Source organism: Meriones unguiculatus, chromosome 4 (genome assembly GCF_030254825.1).
Source record: "Meriones unguiculatus strain TT.TT164.6M chromosome 4, Bangor_MerUng_6.1, whole genome shotgun sequence".
Lineage (NCBI taxonomy): Eukaryota > Metazoa > Chordata > Mammalia > Rodentia > Muridae > Meriones > Meriones unguiculatus.
Genome location: NC_083352.1, coordinates 61,450,687 through 61,471,984, shown reverse-complemented (window position 1 = coordinate 61,471,984; position 21,298 = coordinate 61,450,687). Strand labels below are relative to the sequence as shown.

General features: G+C 44.7%; 2 protein-coding genes across 13 annotated transcripts in view; one reads left to right on the top strand and one right to left on the bottom strand.

Annotated features, from left to right (window-relative positions):
• Positions 1-5,906, top strand: part of Csgalnact1 (chondroitin sulfate N-acetylgalactosaminyltransferase 1) — a 349,122-nt gene extending 343,216 nt beyond the window's left edge. For all 12 annotated transcript variants that reach the window (XM_060381889.1, XM_060381884.1, XM_060381887.1 and 9 more), the window contains 2 exons: positions 1,931-2,012; positions 4,060-5,906. In XM_060381889.1, coding sequence (XP_060237872.1) covers positions 1,931-2,012; positions 4,060-4,349 — 372 coding nt within the window. In that variant the 3' untranslated portion in view covers positions 4,350-5,906. The remainder of the gene's footprint in view (positions 1-1,930; positions 2,013-4,059) is intronic.
• A 3,876-nt stretch (positions 5,907-9,782) lies between these two features.
• Positions 9,783-21,298, bottom strand: part of Sh2d4a (SH2 domain containing 4A) — a 70,270-nt gene continuing 58,754 nt past the window's right edge. The window contains exons 8-9 of the mRNA XM_021637983.2: positions 15,670-15,890; positions 9,783-15,244 (exon numbers count right to left, since the gene is read on the bottom strand). Coding sequence (XP_021493658.1) covers positions 15,152-15,244; positions 15,670-15,890 — 314 coding nt within the window. The 3' untranslated portion in view covers positions 9,783-15,151. The remainder of the gene's footprint in view (positions 15,245-15,669; positions 15,891-21,298) is intronic.

Below are 21,298 nucleotides of genomic sequence, written 5' to 3'. Positions count from 1 at the left end.
AATGTTTAAGAGCCATTAACTCTTTGCAAGACGTTTATCAGATACAATTTAGGGTGTAGGAAAGTTCTAGAATGTGGAATAACAGCAGTGTTATAAATGAGCTGGAAGACTCTAACTGTGATTTAGCTCAAGTCTTCATTGCACAGGAAGGATAACAGGACCTGGAAAGAAAGAGGCCTGTTTGGGATGAAAAGAGTGGCCAGTACCTCTGTGAGAGTGGGAGAGCTGAGCCTGCTCCCTGCCCGCTGCAGCTTTGGGTGAGGTACTAGGGCAGTGCCGGAGAGCTCACACTGGTGGTTCAGGTTCAGGGAGCTGATGGGCTAACTAGCTCAGCTACTACCCAGGCCCAGATTGAGGGCTCTCAGTTGGCCCACCCCTAAAATCTACCCCATCTATGAACTGCTGGAGCGTGTGAAAGGGCCGGTCCTGCAGAGCCAAAGCTGTAGGATCTCTGTGACACAGGGCATCAACAGGATATCTGACAGGAGTCCTGGGGAGAATCCAGTGTTGATGGTGTAGAGAAGCCAGGGGCCCAAACCTAGACCAATGACTCACTGCAAGAAACATTTGCAAGTGAAGATGTGTGCGCAGAGGGATGTGCTGCGGGGCACACTGTGACACACGACCGCCTCTGTGGCAAGATGTCTTCTATGCTTTGTGTTGTTGGTTTTGATTTATTTCATTTATTTACTTATTTATTTATCGGTGGAGGGGGTTGCAAGGGCAGAGGACAGGTACGAATGAATGGGGAGATGAATGGGGCAGGGGTGCACAATGCAAAACTCACAATGAGTAAGTTTTTTTTTAAAGAAGGGTGGCAGTGGAGCTGGGGCAGGCTGCCTCTCCTTTCTAATGAACTGTTACAAATGAGCACCAAACAGCCAGGCTTCCGGGTAGAGACCTTCCTACCATCCCTTTCACTCCCACAAGCAAGGGGACTGTCTATCTTCTAAGCACCTATGGGAAACTACAAAGAGTGAGAGAGTGTGTGTGTGTGTGTGTGTGTGTGTGTGTGTGTGTGTGTGTGCATGTATGTATGTGAGCAAGTGTATGTGCAGTTGTGTGTGTATGCCTGTATGTGAGTACGTGTGTGCATGTGTCTGTGTGTGTATAGTGTATGCCTGTGCATATGTGAGTCTGTGTGTATGCATGTGTGTATATGTGAGGGTCATGTGTACATGCGAATACATATTTTTTATGTATTGTTACCTCAGCGTGGTTGCTGGAAACTTTCTCTGATGGAAAGTTTCTCTAAACCTCGCAGAGCCAAGCTGCTCTGTTTTCTTCCCCCATCACAGCTGGGAGGGGCCCTGGGCCACACTGCAGGCTGGCACTTCCAGCGTGATCTTCCTGGAGTAGCTTCATCCGTTAGACCTACCATCTCCTCAGCCAGCCTGAGGTAGTGGGGGCCAGAGACAACGGGATCTCTCTGGGGCATTTCTGCTCTTTCCCGGTTGTTGGCCTGTGAATTCCACACTGTTCCCAAGCCCTCATCTCAACTTCCTGAGCCCTTTGCTGGCTCCGTTCCCAGGCCTGTGTGAGGGGCCTGACCTCACTTCTCCCTGGCACTGGGACCAGGCCAGACACGTAGGTGGCTTTTCCATGGCACTGCTCAAAGAACTTGCTCTTTGAGATTGTTTTTGGTTCTGTGTGAGAGTGTGTGTGCATGTTTTTATGCCTACACCCTAGAAACATCCTGGCCAGAGGTGCCAAAAATCACAAAGCCCCTTTTTGGACTTAGCTTATTGTAATTCCCTTTGGTGTGTGGGTGTGCGCACATGCATGCGCGCACACACACACACAATCACACACACACACACCTCCATCTTGCCTATTTGTTGGCATGGGGCTCAGTATTGACCATGGCTCACCTAAGTGTGTGAATACTGGTTTTGTATATTCTCCCTGACATTTTATTTTCCCTTTGCAGGTCATAAAGAAGGAAACTGGGTTTTGGAGGGACTTTGGATTTGGGATGACCTGTCAGTACCGGTCAGACTTCATCAACATAGGTGAGATAAAACTTTGTGTCTACTGCCACCTGGAGGCCGCTGTCCCTCAGGCCAGGAGAAACTCTGTGTTCCCCCCAGTAAAGCTGCTGCCATTTCCACAAACAGTGCTGCTCCTCAGGTCACGGGTAGCAACACTTGGGACCCTGTCATATACACCAGCCCCTCTCACGTGTACCTGGTACCACTCAGTTTTAAAACGGCAGCACTCAAGCAAGTTCTGTGATGCCTCTCCTTTGTGGGTTCTTGCTGTGGAGCCCACTAATAGGGACAGTGAGGAAGCAGAAGGCAGTCTGGGAAAAGCACATATAAAGAAGATTTGTTTCACTCTGATGCTCCTTATTAAGGTCCCATTCGTCACTTTAATCTCTGAGTAGGCAGTTGCTATCAACATAAACACACCTGTGAACATGTCCACATATACAAGCACACAGACATGCGTAAACACAGAGAGGTAGACGTGGGTATAATACACATGCACTCACTGACACACATATGTATGAACACATACACACAACACACGTGGAATCACAGAGGCTTATATACACACATAGCCACATACACATGTACACAGACACACACAGACATACACATACATATATATGTACATATAGGCACACCTGAAATGTACACAGGCACACGCATATGCATAGAAGCTTAAGTGAGCACATTTATAAACATATATGCACCTGCCAACAGGATTCCAGAATTCAGGAAGGAAAGACCCATAGGTTTTAGCAGAAAAGAGCAAAGTGCTCAGAGGCAAAGGGGTTTCCTTCCTGGGGCCTCACAGCAAGTGGGTGATGATGTGTGAGCTGGGTTATGCATAGCTGGGAAAATAAGGGATGGATCCAAAACCTTGACTTGCGATCTGATGGGCCAGGGAACCCTTCTCTCTGGGATAGGCTTTAGGTTAAGAAAGAATCAGCTTCTGGGTATGGTGGTAAATGCCTGTAATCCAAGCACTTGGGAGATAAAGGCAGCAGGATCTGGAGTTCAAGTTAACCTTGTATACACAGTGAATTTAAGGTCAGCCACAGCCACTAGAGACCCTGGCTAAACAAAAAGAAAAGCAATCCAAAAGGCATGTCAAACTTTACCAAGGAGACTTAGTCTGACAGGGGCTGGCCTTGGCAGGAGACCAATATGCAGTTCTCGGGGCAAGCCTCGGAACTGGCTGTAAAGCAGAGCCCTTCAAAACGAGCCAGCAGCCTACGGAAGCGTGCACAGGAAGGTTCAGAGCTGCTGTAATCTAGGAAAGGAAAGGTTCCTTCATGGGAGTGTTTTTTCTACACCAAGCTCCCATTTAACTCATTTACCCCACAAACCCTGAGTCTGTTCTGTGGCAGAAGTGTGCCACACCCAGACGGAAATACAGGGTTTGAATTGTAAGGTGTCAAGTTCAAAAGGAGGGATACCTTGGAAACTCTTATTCCTGGGCCAGGGCTATTCGTTAGTACTGCTGGTGGCCCTTCCAAGCAGCCCAGGTCTTAGGATCCTGCCTAATGGCTTGTCATGTGAAGAAGTTTGCACTGTCAGCCACAAAGATCATCTGATGGCCACGTCCATCCATAGCGTAGCACACACGGGCACCGGAAACTGGGATGCATGGTGCTTCAAATAGCCCCTTCCATGAATACCTCCATAGCATGTGGATGGGGGTGGAGTGGAGACCAGGGGAAACCCCCAATATCAGTTTTCAGGTGTCGTCCACAGTTTTATTTTGGGGACAGAGCGTCCATTGACCTGGAACTTGTCAAGCAGGCTAGGTTGGCTGGCCAGCAAGCCCCCGTCAGCCACCTGCCTCTGCCTCCCTCATTCATGCCACCCTTTTAGGGTCTACTCTTGGCTTTAAGAAAGTTTTCAGTGAGTATTCTGGGGCATTGAACTTAGTTTCTCGTGCTTACGAAGCAGAGCATTAAACCAATTGAGCTATCTTCCTGGGCACCCCACACACACACACACATACACACACCCATGCCTTTTGAGGAAAAGTCCCTGGAAGCCGAGTGCATGCCACACGATTCACTAGCTCGGTGTGTTCCCACAGGTGGATTTGACCTGGATATCAAAGGCTGGGGCGGTGAAGACGTGCACCTGTACCGGAAATATCTCCACAGCAACCTCATAGTGGTGCGAACACCCGTGCGGGGACTTTTCCACCTTTGGCACGAGAAGCACTGTATGGACGAACTGACTCCTGAGCAGTACAAGATGTGCATGCAGTCCAAGGCTATGAATGAGGCATCCCACGGGCAGCTGGGGATGCTTGTCTTCCGGCATGAAATAGAGGCTCACCTTCGCAAGCAGAAGCAGAGAGCCAGCAGTAAAAAGACGTGATCTCCCAGGAACAGATCAATGGACACGGTTAAATCTTTTGCCTTTGGCAGTTCCTGAAAAGGTAGATACAACAAGGTATAGACTTCCACAAGGGGCAACCCAGAATCTGACTGATGAGGAACAGAAATGAAAGGAGAGAGGCTCTGGTTTCTGTTGGCTCTGTGTACGGTGACTGTGGCTGTGTTTACAGCAAAACTCTCCTGCCCCTGCTCACTGAAATATTCACAACCTCAGACCAGTTTTGTAAAAAGTTTACGAGAATGAGACAGAAGCATACTGGCTCCTCTTCTTAGGATTGGTTACATCAAAGGGCTCTGGTACCCAGGACTACCAAAGTCTCAGAGAAGGCAGAGGACTGTGCGAAATGTGGTAATCTGACATCAGCGTCCTGCGGGAGACAGCAAAATCAAAGGGACCTGGAAGCAAACCATGGCATTACTGTCATCCCCCAGTATTAACCAAAAAGTAACCCTGTCTTCTCCGTTATCTTTTAGTCACATCTATTCTAAAAATGCACTTTTTTTTTTGCTCGTGAGTATTATGCTTATTTAACAACCTACTGCAAGCCTTAGTAGGAGCACATTGTAATATATACACTTTTTTGACTCTTAAGATTTGTTTTTATTTTTTGTTGTTCTTGTTGGTTTGTTTACTTGAGACAGTCTTGACACAGAGCCTAAGCTAGCCTTGAAACCAGGATCCTCCTGCCTCAGCAGCATGCGTGCTGAGATTACAGGCGTGCACCACCACGGCTGCCAAGAGGACATCTCCAGACGTGTGTGGTGAGCCCCTTCAGGTGCAACATCTGGGAGCAGATCTGAGGACTCGCCAAACTCAGACACCGGCAGGCTACGTGTGGGACTGCAGAGAGAAAGGGATCTGGAAGCTATCTAAGTCTGTCTGGAGAAAGGAGAAGACACCTTTACCTTGATAAAAAAGGGCACTAATAAGGCCTTGGTGTGTTTGCTAGGGAACATACTTTCTCCTCTGGAGAAATGGGGACCACTTTCTTACCTGTTTGAATAAACCAAAGTTATGAACCGAACAATCGCTTTTCAAAGCAGGGTGCTCTTCCTGGTCTCTGGCTTCCATGAGAAGAAAATGCAGGAAATATATACATGTATTTTAGAAGACCGATCCATCAGTCCAGCGAGATGGAAGGTTCTGCCACATTTTCACTCACTCCCGGCTATGGGGAAGAAACTTATTTCTAAACTAAGCAATGTTACTTGGTTGCCAAGAAGCTCCTGAGGCTTGCATTTTCTTACAACTTCAAACCTTTTTAAAAAAATAAATATGGTTAACGGTGAGTGGTTTCTACACCCCTGTGCAAGTTATTGATTTATTAGCCAGCACCAGATGCATGAGCTAATCACCGCTCCTGTCTCCGTGCCTTCGGTTTGCCCACAGTGAACTCATTGTTTAACTGCTTTAAGAACACTCAAGCTGTGTGTTTAAAAAAAAAAAAAAGCATTGTATTGATTTGTACTGGTGGTTTATAAAATTTAATTAAAACACAAGACGTGAATGAAAGGTGGCATCGCACAGCCAATAAAATTTGTGAGTTTGATTTCTTCCTGGAATAAGAATGCATGTCTTGAGTTTGAGGAAATTCTTTTGTGCATAGATCAGGTCTTCCCTGCATTGGCATTGTTGAAATTTGGAGCTTGATCACTTGGTGGGGGAAGGGACTAGCCTGTGCAACATCCCTATAGTCCATCTGTCCATCCCTACTGTCCTGTGAACATCCCTACAGTTGCTCTGCACACTGAAAGCCAGGGGCATCTCCCACTCAGCGTTTGACAACCAAAATGTCTTCAGTCATTGTCAAATACTAAAGAAATGGGAACATGACCCCTGGCTGAGACACACTAAGACAGAATGAAAAACTGGAAAAAAATTTTAGTTAGATGAAATTGAAAAATGACTTCTGAAACTTCTTTACATGCTTCCTATGTGATTTTCACATGCTCTGGTGATTTTAGAGCCCTTCAGGGCCTGTGCTGTTTCCCAATACTGGTCCTGATGGACTTGTGACTGACTCTTGCTAATATTGTCACAGAGTCAAGGGGCTGAGATCTCCCAAGAACAGAGGCATTGAATTAAACAGACCCAGATGTCTCTTGGTGCTGCAGTCCCTAGATGACTTCAGGATAATCAACTTTGAACTTGTTCATAGTGTATGTTCCAGATGCCCACGACACTGAGTAAGATTTGTATTTGTTTTCCGAGACAAGGTCACACCTTCAGCCAGATGGGCTGAAACTCACAGTGCTCGTTCAGCCTCAGACTCTCGAGTGCCTGGGTTATAGTTGTATACAAGCACAACTGGCTAAGAATTTGTTTCAACAGTTGCTGAGGGAACTAGGCAAAAGGCTCAGTTGGTGAAAACAGAAGGCTCAGATCTCCCTTAGCCCCAACACTATAAAGATGGAAAGCAAAGATGGGAGTATCCTGGGAGCTTGTGTCTAGCTGGCTGAAACAGCATGCTCCTAGGTCAGTGAGAGACAAAAAGTAAATAAAGAAATAATGCTTGTGAGAACGGAAAAAGACACTCAATATTTGCAAACACACTGAGGGTCCATCATAAAGTCCATTATTTTGTATGATAGTTTGAGAAAATTATCATAAATTTAAAATTATCATAATTTTTAAAAGTCTAATTTCAAAAGTCACTTGAGGGTAACTGAAAATTATAATAAGCTTTTTTTTTCTTTTCAAGTTTAGCTTAGTTGCAGTTGCAACTTGAAATGTCCTCTGAAGCCTCATCTGTTAAAGGTGTGGCTGTCAGTAGATGGACTCATGGGGAATGAGTGGGTCCTGGGATCTCCAACTTCATTATTACATTCATACTTTGTTAATCAATAGTTTATGACATTCATAATTGATGGCGGTAGAAAGCAGGGAGGTGAAGTCTTTGGAGGAAGAAGATCTAGTCCTCGTCCTCTGAACTCTTCCTAATTCTTTTCTCTTCCTGTCCACCTAGAGGAAATTCTAACCCCAACCTTATGTAAATGAAGGTTAGGGAGGTCTTGCTACACCTAACTAAGGGGCTGAAATTCAAACTTAGCAAAGGAAAGCAAAAAGAAACTGATTGAAGAACTTAGGTCTCTTACCTCTTGCAAAGAAAGGACACTGCCAAATGTTTAGCCTGTCCAGGGCCCCTTTAAGCTTTGTGAATACTTGTCTATTTCTTGTCTCTGTAGTTGCCTAACGACAGTCTAGTTACCTTCTAATATACTTATGGTCCCAACTGAGACTGCCACTTGCTGTTGTGTGAGCTGTTGGCTGTTCTTCCGAACTTTCTTTGATGGCAGGTTGAACCTTGTAAATCAGAGCATTTACACCACGAGAACTAGCAGCTAACGCGACAGATCAGGCTTCACAACCTCTAGCCACCACCCCAATCCAACCTGTTGTTAGATATTTGTCAACAAATATTGATTCCAAGCCACATACCTCACCGCCTTGTGCTGGATCTCTCCAGTCTTCTACTTTCCAGCGCCTGGATCCGTAAGTGTGGACACCTGCCTTCTGCCACACTAGGTAAGTAGCTCCCAGACTTTTTGTTTCAGGAAAAGCCCTCTATGATTTTATCTATTCATACCAGGGGGTGGGAGCATGTGGTAGCTGTTATGGCTTCTACACTGAGACCACCAGTACCTAAGTTCTTGTTCTTTCACTTGCAGCTTAAAGGGTTTAAGAGGAGTACCTCCATCTCTCTATGAACGCCAGTTTCTTCCTTTTATCATGATGAATGCAATCACAACTATAGTCTATAATCGTTTCAGAGTTGGCTGAGTCAATGCAGATACAGTACTTAGGATCTGGCCAGCACATAGGATTTGTTTTGTTTACACACTATGCCTCTGGACAGTGTTGAGCTTCTCAGTACGGCCCACACATCTTGGGCATAATCAGGAGTTCACTGTAAGCCATCCATTTGAGATTATGAAGCCATTGTGGACTTTTATCCTTTGTTTTGTTGTTCTAAAAAGTTTGTGAAAGAAAAGATGTAGTATGAGTGTAAAATATAACACATAGCTACCATTCAATTCCAGTTAGGTGCTCAGTAATTTAGGGTTGATGAGACAGCTTAGAAAAAAAAAATCTTACATTAAGAATAACTTCTAAGGTGAGTAATAGCAAGATTTCCACTTCCAGGTGCAGACAATTGAAGCCAAGAACTGTTAAGAGACTGGCCCAGACACTGACTGGCTTCGGGGCTTCAGATGTCATCATTCCACCCTGGGGAGCTCCAGATGGTGAGAGCCCACAGGAAGGAAGTTTGCATGCAGCAAGTCCAAACCTCGGTGCCCTTTGTGTCTTGTTTTCACTGTTTCTTTTCTCTAGCCCCATATAAGAAACACAGAGGAATGAAACTTGTTGACACAGCAAACTAAGACGAGCTGCACAGTGCAGACACCTGCATAGCTCCAGCTTCGGTGTATGAGCTGGGCTGGGACTGTGTTTGAGATGCGAGCCTCACGATCAGCCTCTTAGTCAGGATCTGGAAGAGGTGAGATTTAAAGTCTCTCTCAAACAGAAGGTCAAAGGGAGGAAAAGGCTCCTCCCCCTTTAAATCCTGTTTGAAGAGAAACTGTTCCTGAGAGTTACTGATGAGATAATGAGCTTGGGAGTTCCTTAGGAGGGCAGGTATGCTTTGCTCCTGGGCACATAGATGCTTGAGCTCCCTGAGAATACATTCTGACTAGCTGTGTATTATCATTCAAAGCTGTTTTTCCTGGCAAAACTCAGGATATGCTGTTGCTGCCAAACAGTTATAGGGTCTGTGCCAGTTGGTTGGGGGGATTTGGGTTTTTTCCAACACATAGACCATGTTATTTCCTGTCTACAGAGATACCTTCCAAATGCTGCCTTTGAAGGTGCCCTCTGCACAGGTCAACCCCAGCAGCCCCTGGCCCTTCTCTGTTGGCAATTCTAGTAAGAAAGAAGACAGAAACCATGGAGGAGGTAATAGGAAGGAGCTAATAGGAAGGAATGGTGACTGTCACAGCCTGGGATGGCAGAACACCATTGGGGAGAAAAAGTTAGGCCATGATCCTGCCTTCATTGTCCCCCAACATCCGTCAAGGACTGGAATGGGGAGGACGGGTGCCCTGCTAGAACTAGCCAAATGTCCATGACTCTGGTGTGGGTGGTTAGGAGAACTACACGTATTCTTCAGCCACGCTTTAGGCTGAAATGAGGCAAGCACAGCGCTGCTGGTACTTCCCTCTACCTCAGTTTTTAGCCCTTGCAGCTTTCAAATCTGCCACCAGCTCAGCCTCCGACCCATGCTGAAAACCTACACAAGCACCTTGTCCCCTGAGACCTTAGCACCCATGTGAAATACATTTAAACATTTGAAACAAAGATAAAACAAAAAATAGAGTATCACCCAAAGTAAATGTAAACCAAGCCTGAAGGAGATGATTTTTCATGTTTTTAATCTTCTGTAACTAGTCTCAAATAGAGTTATACAAAGACAACACCCACAGTGTGTGTCTGAGGGGGACTATCGGGACAGCCAGAGTGACATGGGGGAGAAGCATGTGCAGCACTCTTTCACATCATTGAAAAAGACCACCAAGGAGAAGGCATTGACATTTCATTTGGCTGTTGGGGGAAAAGTGATGGGGTGGGGGTTACTGGAATTTTGACTTGATAGGAAGTCTATGAAGTGGAATAACTTTTCAGCTGAGGAGAACTCAGCACACTTGGATGGACTTGAGCAATGGGCCTAGTCTGCTCCATTAGCAGAGGGTGCAGACCTGACTTAGCAGGGAGGCAGGCAAGTATGCTCCAAATTCATAAGTCTCCTCAAAAAGGAGGTGTTAACTTGGAGGGGGTCGTGGTTAGGAATATCTAGGCCACTGAGACAATTTGACAACTGTCAGTGGCTACTGTTAACCTTGCCATTGTCAAAATCACTAGAAAAATATTTCTCCCTTCCCATGCCACTTAAAATCCATGTTAGCCAGTCCATTTCTCTTTAGGTTGACTAGCTAGTATTATGTATGGATCATTATTACAGCCTCAACACTTCACAAGCTTCCCTTGTCCCTTAAAACTTTTCCCCAAACTCCAGGCAAGTGGCCATTAGGAGGCACGGCCCATTGGTTATATAAGCTGGGTTAATAAAGGAAAGCTCACAGTGGTTACCCTTAAAGAGCTTTCACTGTGCTGGGCACTTCATAACTCTTTTCTAATCTGCAGAACCCAGGTGGCTTCAGTAACTCATCTTAGAAGTAAGAGCTCATGCAGCTTTAGTAAAATTTTTGTTCCTATGTTCCCCGTGGCTAACTGAGGACATAGGCCGGACACAACCCCAAGCCTGCTGGGATTTCTTTCTGTGATGTCAAGCTACTTCATTATCCAATCGAATATATTTCATCATATGTTAAAGGGAAAGGAATCTTATCATGTAAGCCCCTTGATGGTTTTTAATTTCGAGCAACAGAAATAAGCCTCTGCAAAGATAGACCGGTTACTCAGCATCCTGCAGACAAACTTGTTGCTGAGGAGTGCCCAGAGCGGAGCGTAGAATTAACATGATGGGAAATCCAGTTTCTCCCTCTGCAAAGTCAGAGATGACCAGCTCTCTCCTAACACACAGCAGAAAGGAGGGATGAACACACAAGAAGACTGGGAAAATAGAAGGCAAGGAAAGAGAAACCTTTGTCAAAATCACTAGAAAAATATTTCTCCCTTCCCATGCCACTTAAAATCCATGTTAGCCAGTCCATTTCTCTTTAGGTTGACTAGCTAGTATTATGTACGGATCATTATTACAGCCTCAACACTTCACAAGCTTCCCTTGTCCCTTAAAACTTTTCCCCAAACTATGAGTGTGGCTTATAGCTATTCCAAAAGAGGAGGAAAGTACAATTTAAACAAAAATATTAAAGACATAATTGTGGAAGAGCTTCAATTATAATGGGGGGACGCTACGTTCTGAGAAAGACAAGTGTAATGCACCTTGAAATAAAATCATGTACCATGTTCTCAACAAAAACTGAAGCAAAGAAGTCCCAAGCATATATACCCATCATTCTATAAATATTTTTAGTGTATTCTGTACTTAAAATACTGAAAACCCCAAGCTACATATGCGTGTGGGTCACAAACATGCCTAGATTAGTGCCCTAAGAAGACCTTCGTAGAAAGTAGACATTGCAAACATTTAGGCCACAAAGGTTTTCTTTTCACCTCAAAGCCGGTCATGTTTGTACTGTTCAGTTTTGTTGTTGTTGGTAGTGATGTTTTTTTGGTTTTGGTTTTTGAGTTTTGGTTTTTTTGTTTTTTGTTTTTGTTAACTTGACACAAGCTAGGGTCATCAGAAAAGAAGGAAACTCATTTAAGAAGATACTTTCATTTGATTGGCTTCAGGGCATTTTCTTAATTGGTGATTGATATGGGAGAGCCTGACTCACCATGTCTGGGCAGGTGATTCTGGGAGGTATAAGAAAGAGAGCTGAATGTGAGCCTCAGAAGAAGCCAGTAAGTACCACTGCTCACTCTCCTTGGCTTCAGTTCCTGTCTCGATGTCTTTCAGCAACTGACTATGATTGGGAGGTAAACCTTTTTCTCCCCAAGTTGCCTTTGGTCATGGTGTTTACTGCAGCACTAGAAAGTAGACTAGAACAATGACTAAAGAATGACTAACAGCAAAGCCTTATCTCAAACAGAAAATTCTGGTTATAGATGCCCTGAGATATTTTGGGGGTCCTGTTCATGTTCTGTCTCTTTGGTCTTTCTTGGTCTTGATTCTTCCTGTGTTCTTCCTTAGCCTAGGTAAGCTTTAAGCTAACACATTCTTCACCTGGCTTTGTCATGATAACATAAAAGCCAGAAAGTCTTAGATGACTGTAGCAGGCAGTTTTCAGAATCTTACCAATGGAAAGAAGAATCAGTGTGGGGCAGGGGCTGGAACTTGGCTGTAGCTAAAGACGCAAGTGAAGACGCAAGTGTCATGGCCTAAGCCTCTGGGATCAGAAACTTGTACAACAACCTAAAGGCAACATTCCTGAACCAAGAAATCTTGAGCAAGAAGGGAGGGAATCTGGAAGTATTGACAACACAGAGAGGAGACCAGGGCCAGAGCTGGACTCTCCCTCAGGCCATACCTACTACTAGACAGCCAGGACAATGAGGATGAATAGTCATCCTTCCTCAGCCCATTTAGATGAAACTCCCAATTCTGTAAACCATTTTCTGCCCTCAGAATCTCAAATATTCCTCCTGGCCATGTATCACCAAACACTAGACAGTTTATTCCTGTAAGTGTTGATAACAACCCATAAGATAAAACAGTACAGAACTCAAATCTACTCCTCCTGGTCATGCATTAGGTTAACTGAATTAAGTTGTTTCTTAATCTTCTTTAAGCCACTTAACATGTATATTTGGATACAGCCATACTTATTTCCTACAATATAATTTTAGGCAAAGGATGGTGCTGGGATCTCAAATGTCTGCAAAATTATCAGTGACTGAAGGATGCTTTCTACTTATTCCAGTGAGCAACAAAGCACAGATCCTTATGATTTCAGAGCAGGAGGGAAAATAAAGGTCACTCAGTTAAAAGACTGTTCCTATGCAATAAAGCTGAGGAGTGGGTAGTGTGATGTGTGATCTTTTCAGTTTGATTGAATTTAGGGTCACTATGGAAACACACCTCTGGATGTGCTCATGAAAGTATTTCCAGAAAGGCTTAGCCAAGGAAGGAAGGCCTACACTGGACATGGGCTGTACCATCCCATGGGCTGGGATAGCAGACTGAATAAAAAGGAGAGAGCTGTCGTTCATCATTCCTCTCTCTCCACTTCCTAAATGTGGGTTCTATGTGACCAGCTGCCCCAGGCTCCTGCCGTTACGGCTTCCCCATCATGCACTGTGCCCTCACACTGCGAACCAGAATAAGCCATTCCTTCCATAAGCTGCTTCTGTTGGTTACTATTGCCACTGCAACAAGAAAAGTCACTAATGCAGACAGGGAAAGTGGCCAGTGAAGACAACTGAGAAAACAGTGGGAAGGGAAGGGAATGGAACAGAGATTCTCATCAATGTCATGACTGCTGAGTCATGGAAACAAAGCTAGAAGGTAGATTCATATAAAAATTTAACAACATAAACCACGTGGAATATTTCAAGAAACAGTTGACTGTAATCTGAATGTCAAAGTTTTCTCATTGGAGGGTACTCTAGCCTCTCCTTCAGTCCATTGGTCTATGGCACAAAGGCACACAAAGAAACTGTGCCTTCACCCTGCTTTGGTTAAAAGAAAGCTATCATACATAGGCTTGGCTGTGGGCAAAGTTTTTCCATCCAGCAAACTTAACACTGAATGACTCACGGCCTCCTGGTCACTGTCCAGAAGTTGGCCCCACCTCAGTAATGCTCAGTGATTGATGCTGGGTTGAGGATGGCTAGAGATTTTGATTTAAGAATGATGCGGAATAGATCTCAGTCTGAGGGCTAGGCATCATGACTTGGGATGTTATTCCCATATCCTTTTATTTTATCATGAGGGTACACACTGTGTAGCAAGAAACAAATCTATGAAACTTGTGCAGGACACATGGTGACATAAACTATTGCATTAGTTTTCTGAGACCGATGTAAAAAGTTACCATAGGCGAGAAGGCCGAAATAAAGGTGCAAACAAGTATGAATAAGGCCATGCCTTCTGCTAGAGTTCCAGGGGGAATCTGGCCCTGCATCCTGTTGTCTTTCACAATTCCTGGCACCACCACCCTTCCCCCCTCCACTGCCAGCTGCATCCCTTTCCTCTCTGTGGTCCCTTAGACTTCATCCTTCTCTTTCTCTATTTCTAAATCTTTCTCCCTGTTATGAATGCCAGTCATTAGATTCAGGGCGGCCCACATTACTTATCTTGTCTGCAAAGACCCTATTTCCATATCAGTTCACATTTGTGCACAGGGAAGTCAGGACACATGTACTTTTGGCGTGGGACACAATTCATATCCAACCTTCAACAGATGGTGTACAAACTACCCACTTACTCTGTTCTGCTGTTTGAATCATGAAGACACCAATCCTCACATGGCCACGCACAGCATCCTATGTATTTACTCACAGATGGAGGTGAGTGAGGCAGAGCAGGATGAGGAAACAAAGTCTAAGATTCCTAGGTTCCTTGCTCTCACCGTGTGGGCTTCTGGTACATGGGAAGTCTCTCATCCCAAGTGTTAAAACTTCTTTCAATTTGCACCTGGCTCTTGCTTTTTTTCTGTCTCATATATCCTGGCTCCAACACACACAGAAAGGGTAGTCTTTTGGACATTATCTCAGCCCTCAGTGAGGACATTTTTTTTTCTAGCATTCTGAAGCCAAGTTGAAAGTTCATAGGTGCAGAAGACTGAGACCTGTGAGTGAGTAACAAAAAGGGAGTGTGTAGATCACACAACAGTTCACTCATTTTAAAAAGTAACACCTTAATTGCTAAAAAAGATTTCAGTTTACCCTTATTTTTTTATCTTATATACGTCAGTATGGTCATATCCTTCAACATAGTAACAGCCTATGAGTATGTTGCTGATGACATGGGTACCTTTGCCCTTTCCCTTTCAGAATGAAGATGAGGGAGAGGTTATATTCCCTTGAATTGAACTCAAACATTTATGCAGAGGAGAGGTTTCAGTTAAGACCCACAGACATTGTTCAGTGTTGGCTCTGTTACGCGGTGATTTTGGCATCACACACAAATGTCCATCTCAGAGGTGTCTGTCCAGAGGAGAGTCCAGCTGGAGGCTGGAGGTTGATCTGGATGACAGTTCTCACTCAAAGAGCTCCAGGTAGTCGGGTGGCTTGTCCTGTTGACCACAGGGGTATAGTAGGAGTTCCTTCCCCAGGGAGGTTATGGGCTCCTCCTGTCAATCAAAGCACAGAGTTATGTGACAGCTGTGTGGCCGATGTCCTTGCTACCTCCTCAGGGGATATCACTCCACTATCCTAGGTTTATGAGAAGCTATATTGGCTTATGACAATCCTAAAGGACATTTTCCTACTGCCAGCTTCCCTTTCCTACCAGAGCCTGAGTTCTAGAATAGGGCCACCTCAGATGTGATCAGTATGTGACTCTCCAGTATTCTCACTCCAGGGGGCTGTCTCTGAATATACCAGGAGGGTATGACAAAGGCAATACAATTAAGATTCCTCATTACCTGCAGGGATTATGTGCCACTGCCACTCCTCAGTGCTTGCCCTGGAGCTGTATTTCTAGCCATGCCTTTCGTTGTTATATATCTATAGGATAATAATTCCTAATGTGAATTAAGCATATGAAAGGCTTCACCTTGTGATATTCCACCAGATCCGCCAGTGTGGCATGCTGCAGCTGGTCCACACCCAGGAAGCTGTAAGAGTCCGCAGACGCATCTATGAGGAAATGTTTGCAGCCTTCCTCAGACAGGTAGGACAGGGCATAGCCCTTGATCTTCTCACTGACTCGGATCAGAAAACTGCCTGGCACGCCTGTGCTCAGAAGTTCGTTTGCTTTCTTTAGTGTGAGGATCCCTGTGGGAAAAGGAGAAAAAGTCATTTCAGCCAAGTCCCTACAAACCACTCCTCTGTTCCTCCTCTTTGTATGAGTAGAGTTTGATGGAAGCCAGACAGACTATGATTCCATGTGTATTTTGAGGTCCTTGGGAATCAGTAAAAGCAAAGCAAACCAACCAAACAAAACTCCTGGCATGTGGTAACTGGACACACATGCACACACAAAGGATAGTATGTCAACTTGACACAAACTAGGGTCACATCAAAAGAAGGACCCTCAGTTGAAGAATTTCCTCCATCAAGCTGGTCTGTGGGGACATTTTCTTGAGTTTGATTGATATTTGAGAGTCCAGGCCTTTGTGGTTGGTGCCATCCCTGGCAGTTGTATAACTGAGCAAACCAGTAAGCAGCATTCCTCCTAGATCATGCTTCTGTCCCTGCCTCCAGGCTCCTGCCATGGGTTCCTCCCATGCCTTCCCTCAGTGATTTGGGAGTTACACACTGGAATATACCCTTTTTTCCTTGAGTCTCTTTGGGTCAGTGTTTTATCATAGCAACAGAGAAACTAGAACAGATAGTAAAAGAACTGTATTTATGAACATAGTTTTCCTTAGAGACCTATTTGGATCAACACAGGTTTGTCTACCACTGAAGAAAGTTCTGGTAGGTTGCTCTGAGGGTAGTGCTGAGAGATTTTTTTTACATCCAAAGTGAATTTTGATGCTCTTGCACTGGCTATCAGTGAGAACTCAGTGGTCTGGGAAGTTATCTGACTTGGTGTAAAACAGTAGTTCTGAAACAGAATCCACAGGAGATTAAAACACACCTGTTGAGAGTTTATGGTGGTTTTCTTGGAGGATGAATGAAAGGATAGTGACCCACCCTGAATGTGGGTCATACTATCTCATTGGCTAGTGGATGAGATAGAAATGAAGGGGAAAAAGAAAGCTAGTTGAGGCCTAGAATTCTCTTTTCTCAGCTTCCCGGTCCAATATGATGTGACTGGTCTCCCCACATATTCGCCACGACAAGTGGATCCCAGTCTGTCATGATGTGAAGAGCCTTTATCTCTTCTTCCTACTGCAAGTGTTTCTCTCCCATGGCACCAAATCAATATTTTCACTCTATGGCATTACTATCATGTGTTGTGTTCACACTGATATAGAAGTCACATATAGAAATGCCCTGTGTTGGCCAGGTGTTTGCTGCCAGCCACGAGTATTTATTGAGACCTGAACTAGAGCTAGTCTGCCTGTGGACTCAGATTTCAGTTTTGTTTATTTAATTACTTGGTATGTGTGGTCAATAGCTACTGCGTTAAATTGCGTGATTTTAGTCCTCTCTAGAATGAAGGTTTGACCAGAACAGACCCCCCAAATTTCTGCCCTGAAGAGATCTACAGACCTGAAGAGACTCACAGTAACTCGGCAACCCGAGCAGGCCTCTAGTTAAATATCCAAAGGGCAGAGAGTGTTCCACAGGAAGAAGTCGGTAGTATGATTATTCCCATGGCACATTCTAGAAAATTCCTACTCAATATGCAGCCAGAGAGTATGAGGCATTTGGATGTCTCCTGAGCTATTTGCTCGGAGCTTGCAGAATGCCTGGCTCCCACCACCTCTGAGTGCTCACCTGTCTCAGCTGTGTTGGCTCATGTACCACACGCTCCATCAGGATCACCTTGCCCTTCCCCACTTCCTTCTGACCACCTACCAATCAAACTGCTCCCACACATGCTTTATATCTTCAGCACCTACCCCTGGAAAAGACCCAGCCAACTGATTCCATCTCACAGTCAGCAGCTCTATGCTGCTACCGCATCAGGTTTAAGAATTAGTAGAGTCAACCGGATGGGTGACCTGTATGACGTGCCACCAGCCGCACAGCTCCCCAACCTACTTCCCATGTGCAGAAACTACATGTGGGACATAGATGAAATATTACCAGATAATAACACAATCTGCTTCACTGAGCCCTTAAAGTACCCTACAAAGTGGTACTAATATTGTGACTCTGAGAGAAGCCTAAAAGGGATGGAGAGATAGCTCAGTGGCTGAGAGCACTTGCAAAGGACCCAAAGTTGCATTCCTAGAATTCCTGAGAGCCACCTGTAACACCAAGCACCCACGTAGCAGCTCCCAGCTCCCTGTGATTCCTGCCCCAGGGGATCTAATACTCTCTCCTGGCTTCCATGGGCAAAAAGGTATCCGTGTAGTGCAAATACACTCATGCAGGCAAATACTCACACTGATAAAAATAAAAATAAATAAATATTTTTAGTACTTCAGAGTGTGTTCACACAACATAGCAGGTCCTTAGGCAGGTCAGGATAAGTGTGGCCCTGGCTCTAGGCCTTGAGCTCATAGCCAAACTCCCGCCCACTCAACCAGGCTACATCCTCCTCCTCCTGTGATGGAACAATGTGCTTCTGTTTACATTTCATCTTTTATTTAATCTTCAGAGTGTTCTCAGTAAGGAGAACTGGTAACACTATCATCCCCGCTTTGTAGCCAAGCCTGGAAAGCCAATGCCAAGGCTGCAGAATCAGGGTCTGTGCCAGATCCTCAGCTCTGGTGTTTCGCTTTTAACTCACTGTGCTCGTGACATTTTACAAATATCTATTTTACAAAGGGGTGTTCAGGCCCACCCTGAGCACCTTACAGAAGATGCATTTCTCTTGAAACGTTAGGTGTGATCTGGGGGTACAGATCCTACTAGGTGCCATTTCCCTCTCTCTCGAGGTCAGAGGACCAGTTTGTGTTCTGAGGACCAGTAGCCCTCGGTATTTTACGTTACTCTACAAGCTGCACCAGTGCAACAAGACATTATAGCCACTGCAGAGCTTCCCAGAGTCTGGCCACTGAAGATCGCCAGTTCCCGAGCTGCCGTCCAATGCTTTGCCGTCCTTCTTTGCCATCTGTGCTACACTCCTGCCTCTGGGCTTCCCCCAAAATATGCAAAATGAAAGACTGATGGAAAATAGTATTTGCAAAGGGCATGTCTGCACTGTCAGGCTACCTCAGAGTCTCACATGCTGACCTACCCACAGCACAGAATGAGGAGTAACTGTTTCCAGCAATGACCACAGTCTCCAGCTGCACCTGGAAGAGTGCAGCACTCTCTCGTTTACAGAACAAAGGTCTCTGCTTTCTCCTCCATGCACTTTCAATTCCTTCTGCAGTCAAGGCGGGGATTTCCTGAGAGGCTCTGGGACCTGCCCCAAACCCCCGCTAGGAAGAGATGAATGTGACCAAAGCTCTTAAAATATTGTCTCAATATTTCTCTAGTAGTTAAAGGACTGGAATTATTATCATTACCCCTTCTCATTTCCTCTTTTGATAGTTACACCTATTACCTGGTGCTTATTGTGTACCTCAATAACTCAATCCAGTTGAGTACTCTTGATCTATGAAAAGATGTGATCCTTAATCACTTCCTGCACCATACATAAAAGTGGCAGAAGCACAGAAGTTAGGTCTCTTGGCCAAGGCCACATGTCTGACTGATAGTCTCAGATGTAAAGCCATTCAACCAACTCTGTACGAGGAATCTTAACCACCCCTTGTTTTCTTTGTCCCCCACCCCCCGACATAAAGAAGTAGTGTCCAGCATCATATGGATGAGGCAGGAGATATTATAAGAAAGCATATGCTGACCAAAAAAATTGTAAGGACAAAGATCCTAATTTCTTCAATGCACTTGAAGTCTCCTCCTATACAGCTCTCTCAAAGCAGAGGTACTATTGCTATTGCTTCTATAACCACTCCATAACCATAACCACTCCACTGGACGCTGGCTTCTGGATTACCTCCCAGCTCTATGATGCAAAATTATAAAGCTACGTCCTGAATCATTAGTACAATGCTTGCCTAACATGCTGGGTTCCTTCCCTTCACACCCCTGTACAAGCATGTGTGTGTGCGCACACACACACACACACACACACACACACACACACACACCTGTCATCCTAGACATTTGTAAATCAAGTACATCATTTACAACACATTAGTAATGGAGAATTTAAAGTCCAAGGTCTCTCTACTCTCAACATTAATAGAAAGTACAGTAACATCTTGGTGGAAAGATCTTGACACTGAGTCATTGATAAGAAAGATCAGGGTGTTCTGGGTATTGGGGGGCAGGGGAGAACAGCAGTGCATAGCACAGAAGAACTAGAACATCCCAGAATGAACCTCGTAGCTTTAGCTTTTTTTTTTTTTTTCTGTTTCATTTTCTCCAGTTCAGAAGTCTGAACAAATGTAACATAGGGAACTAATGGAGAAATATAGATAATTATGAAAAGTATCTTGATGCCACAAATATAAGTGAAGTTTGCATGCTAAACAGAGCCCTGCCAGTTTCTCCCAGGTCACACCGTGACAACCAGAGAACAGGCTTCCTGTTCTCCTCCATGAAACACACAGGGTGACATATTTTTGTTATTGGTCATAGTCTAGATGCTTCATGAGATGTGTGCATCCTAGATGTAACGCCATACAAGGCAAACCATTGCCTGAAGCTCAGCCACAAATGTTGAAATGTCACACACACCAGTAATTTGTGCTTGGAAGACAGCTACTTGAAAAACTCTCAGTGAAAGGTGAACAAAATTTGATATCCTGCAATTAAGAAATCTCTCTTCTGAAGCAAGGTAGTCAAAGGACGGGGCACTGATGGGCACTGATTGGCAGCCCTGCTGAGGTATATCAGTGAGCCTGCCTTAATGAAATCAGTTACCTCCACCCAGATGTGGTGGTGTCTTGTGCCCTTGCAGAAGGAGCTGGGGATACAACACAAACTGGAGAAATGGAGAAAAGCCCAAGATGGCTATCTATAGGCAACTTGAATTCCAGGTAATTTTTGAATTACCAAAAATGGAGAAAATTTACATACCAAAGAGAGAGAGGCAGAGAGATGCATCAAGAGAAATGATGTAAAATGTCTACAGTATGTTCCAATAACGCCAGAGGCCGCTGGAAATGTAGGGATTTGCTTATGGAATGGCCTCAGACATAAGCGATAGAGACCACAGCATCTAGAAGGCAGAGGTTTTGTGCCACATCAGCAAAAGACATTCACAAGGAATAAACAATGATGGACTACTTCACTGAGCCCACTTATATTCTACTTGGCAACTGTTCATGACATTTCAAAAACTAATTATCAACCAGATATGCAAAGCAAGTATATGAGTGGAATTATCTAGGAACAAAGACTGCAAGGGAAACCCTAAACTAGAAATCTGTTTTTGTCTTCCTTTCTGTCTTCTACACTCCCAGTCTGTGGCAGTTTCTAAGGTCCCTACACTGCTACAGTTTTGTCTACTTAGGAGGGGTGAGGAAATGTTGGTAGAATGAAGAAATGAACTTGTGGTAGAACGTCAAACCTGAGTTGTGTTTATTGTTTGACTCTCTCTCCATAAG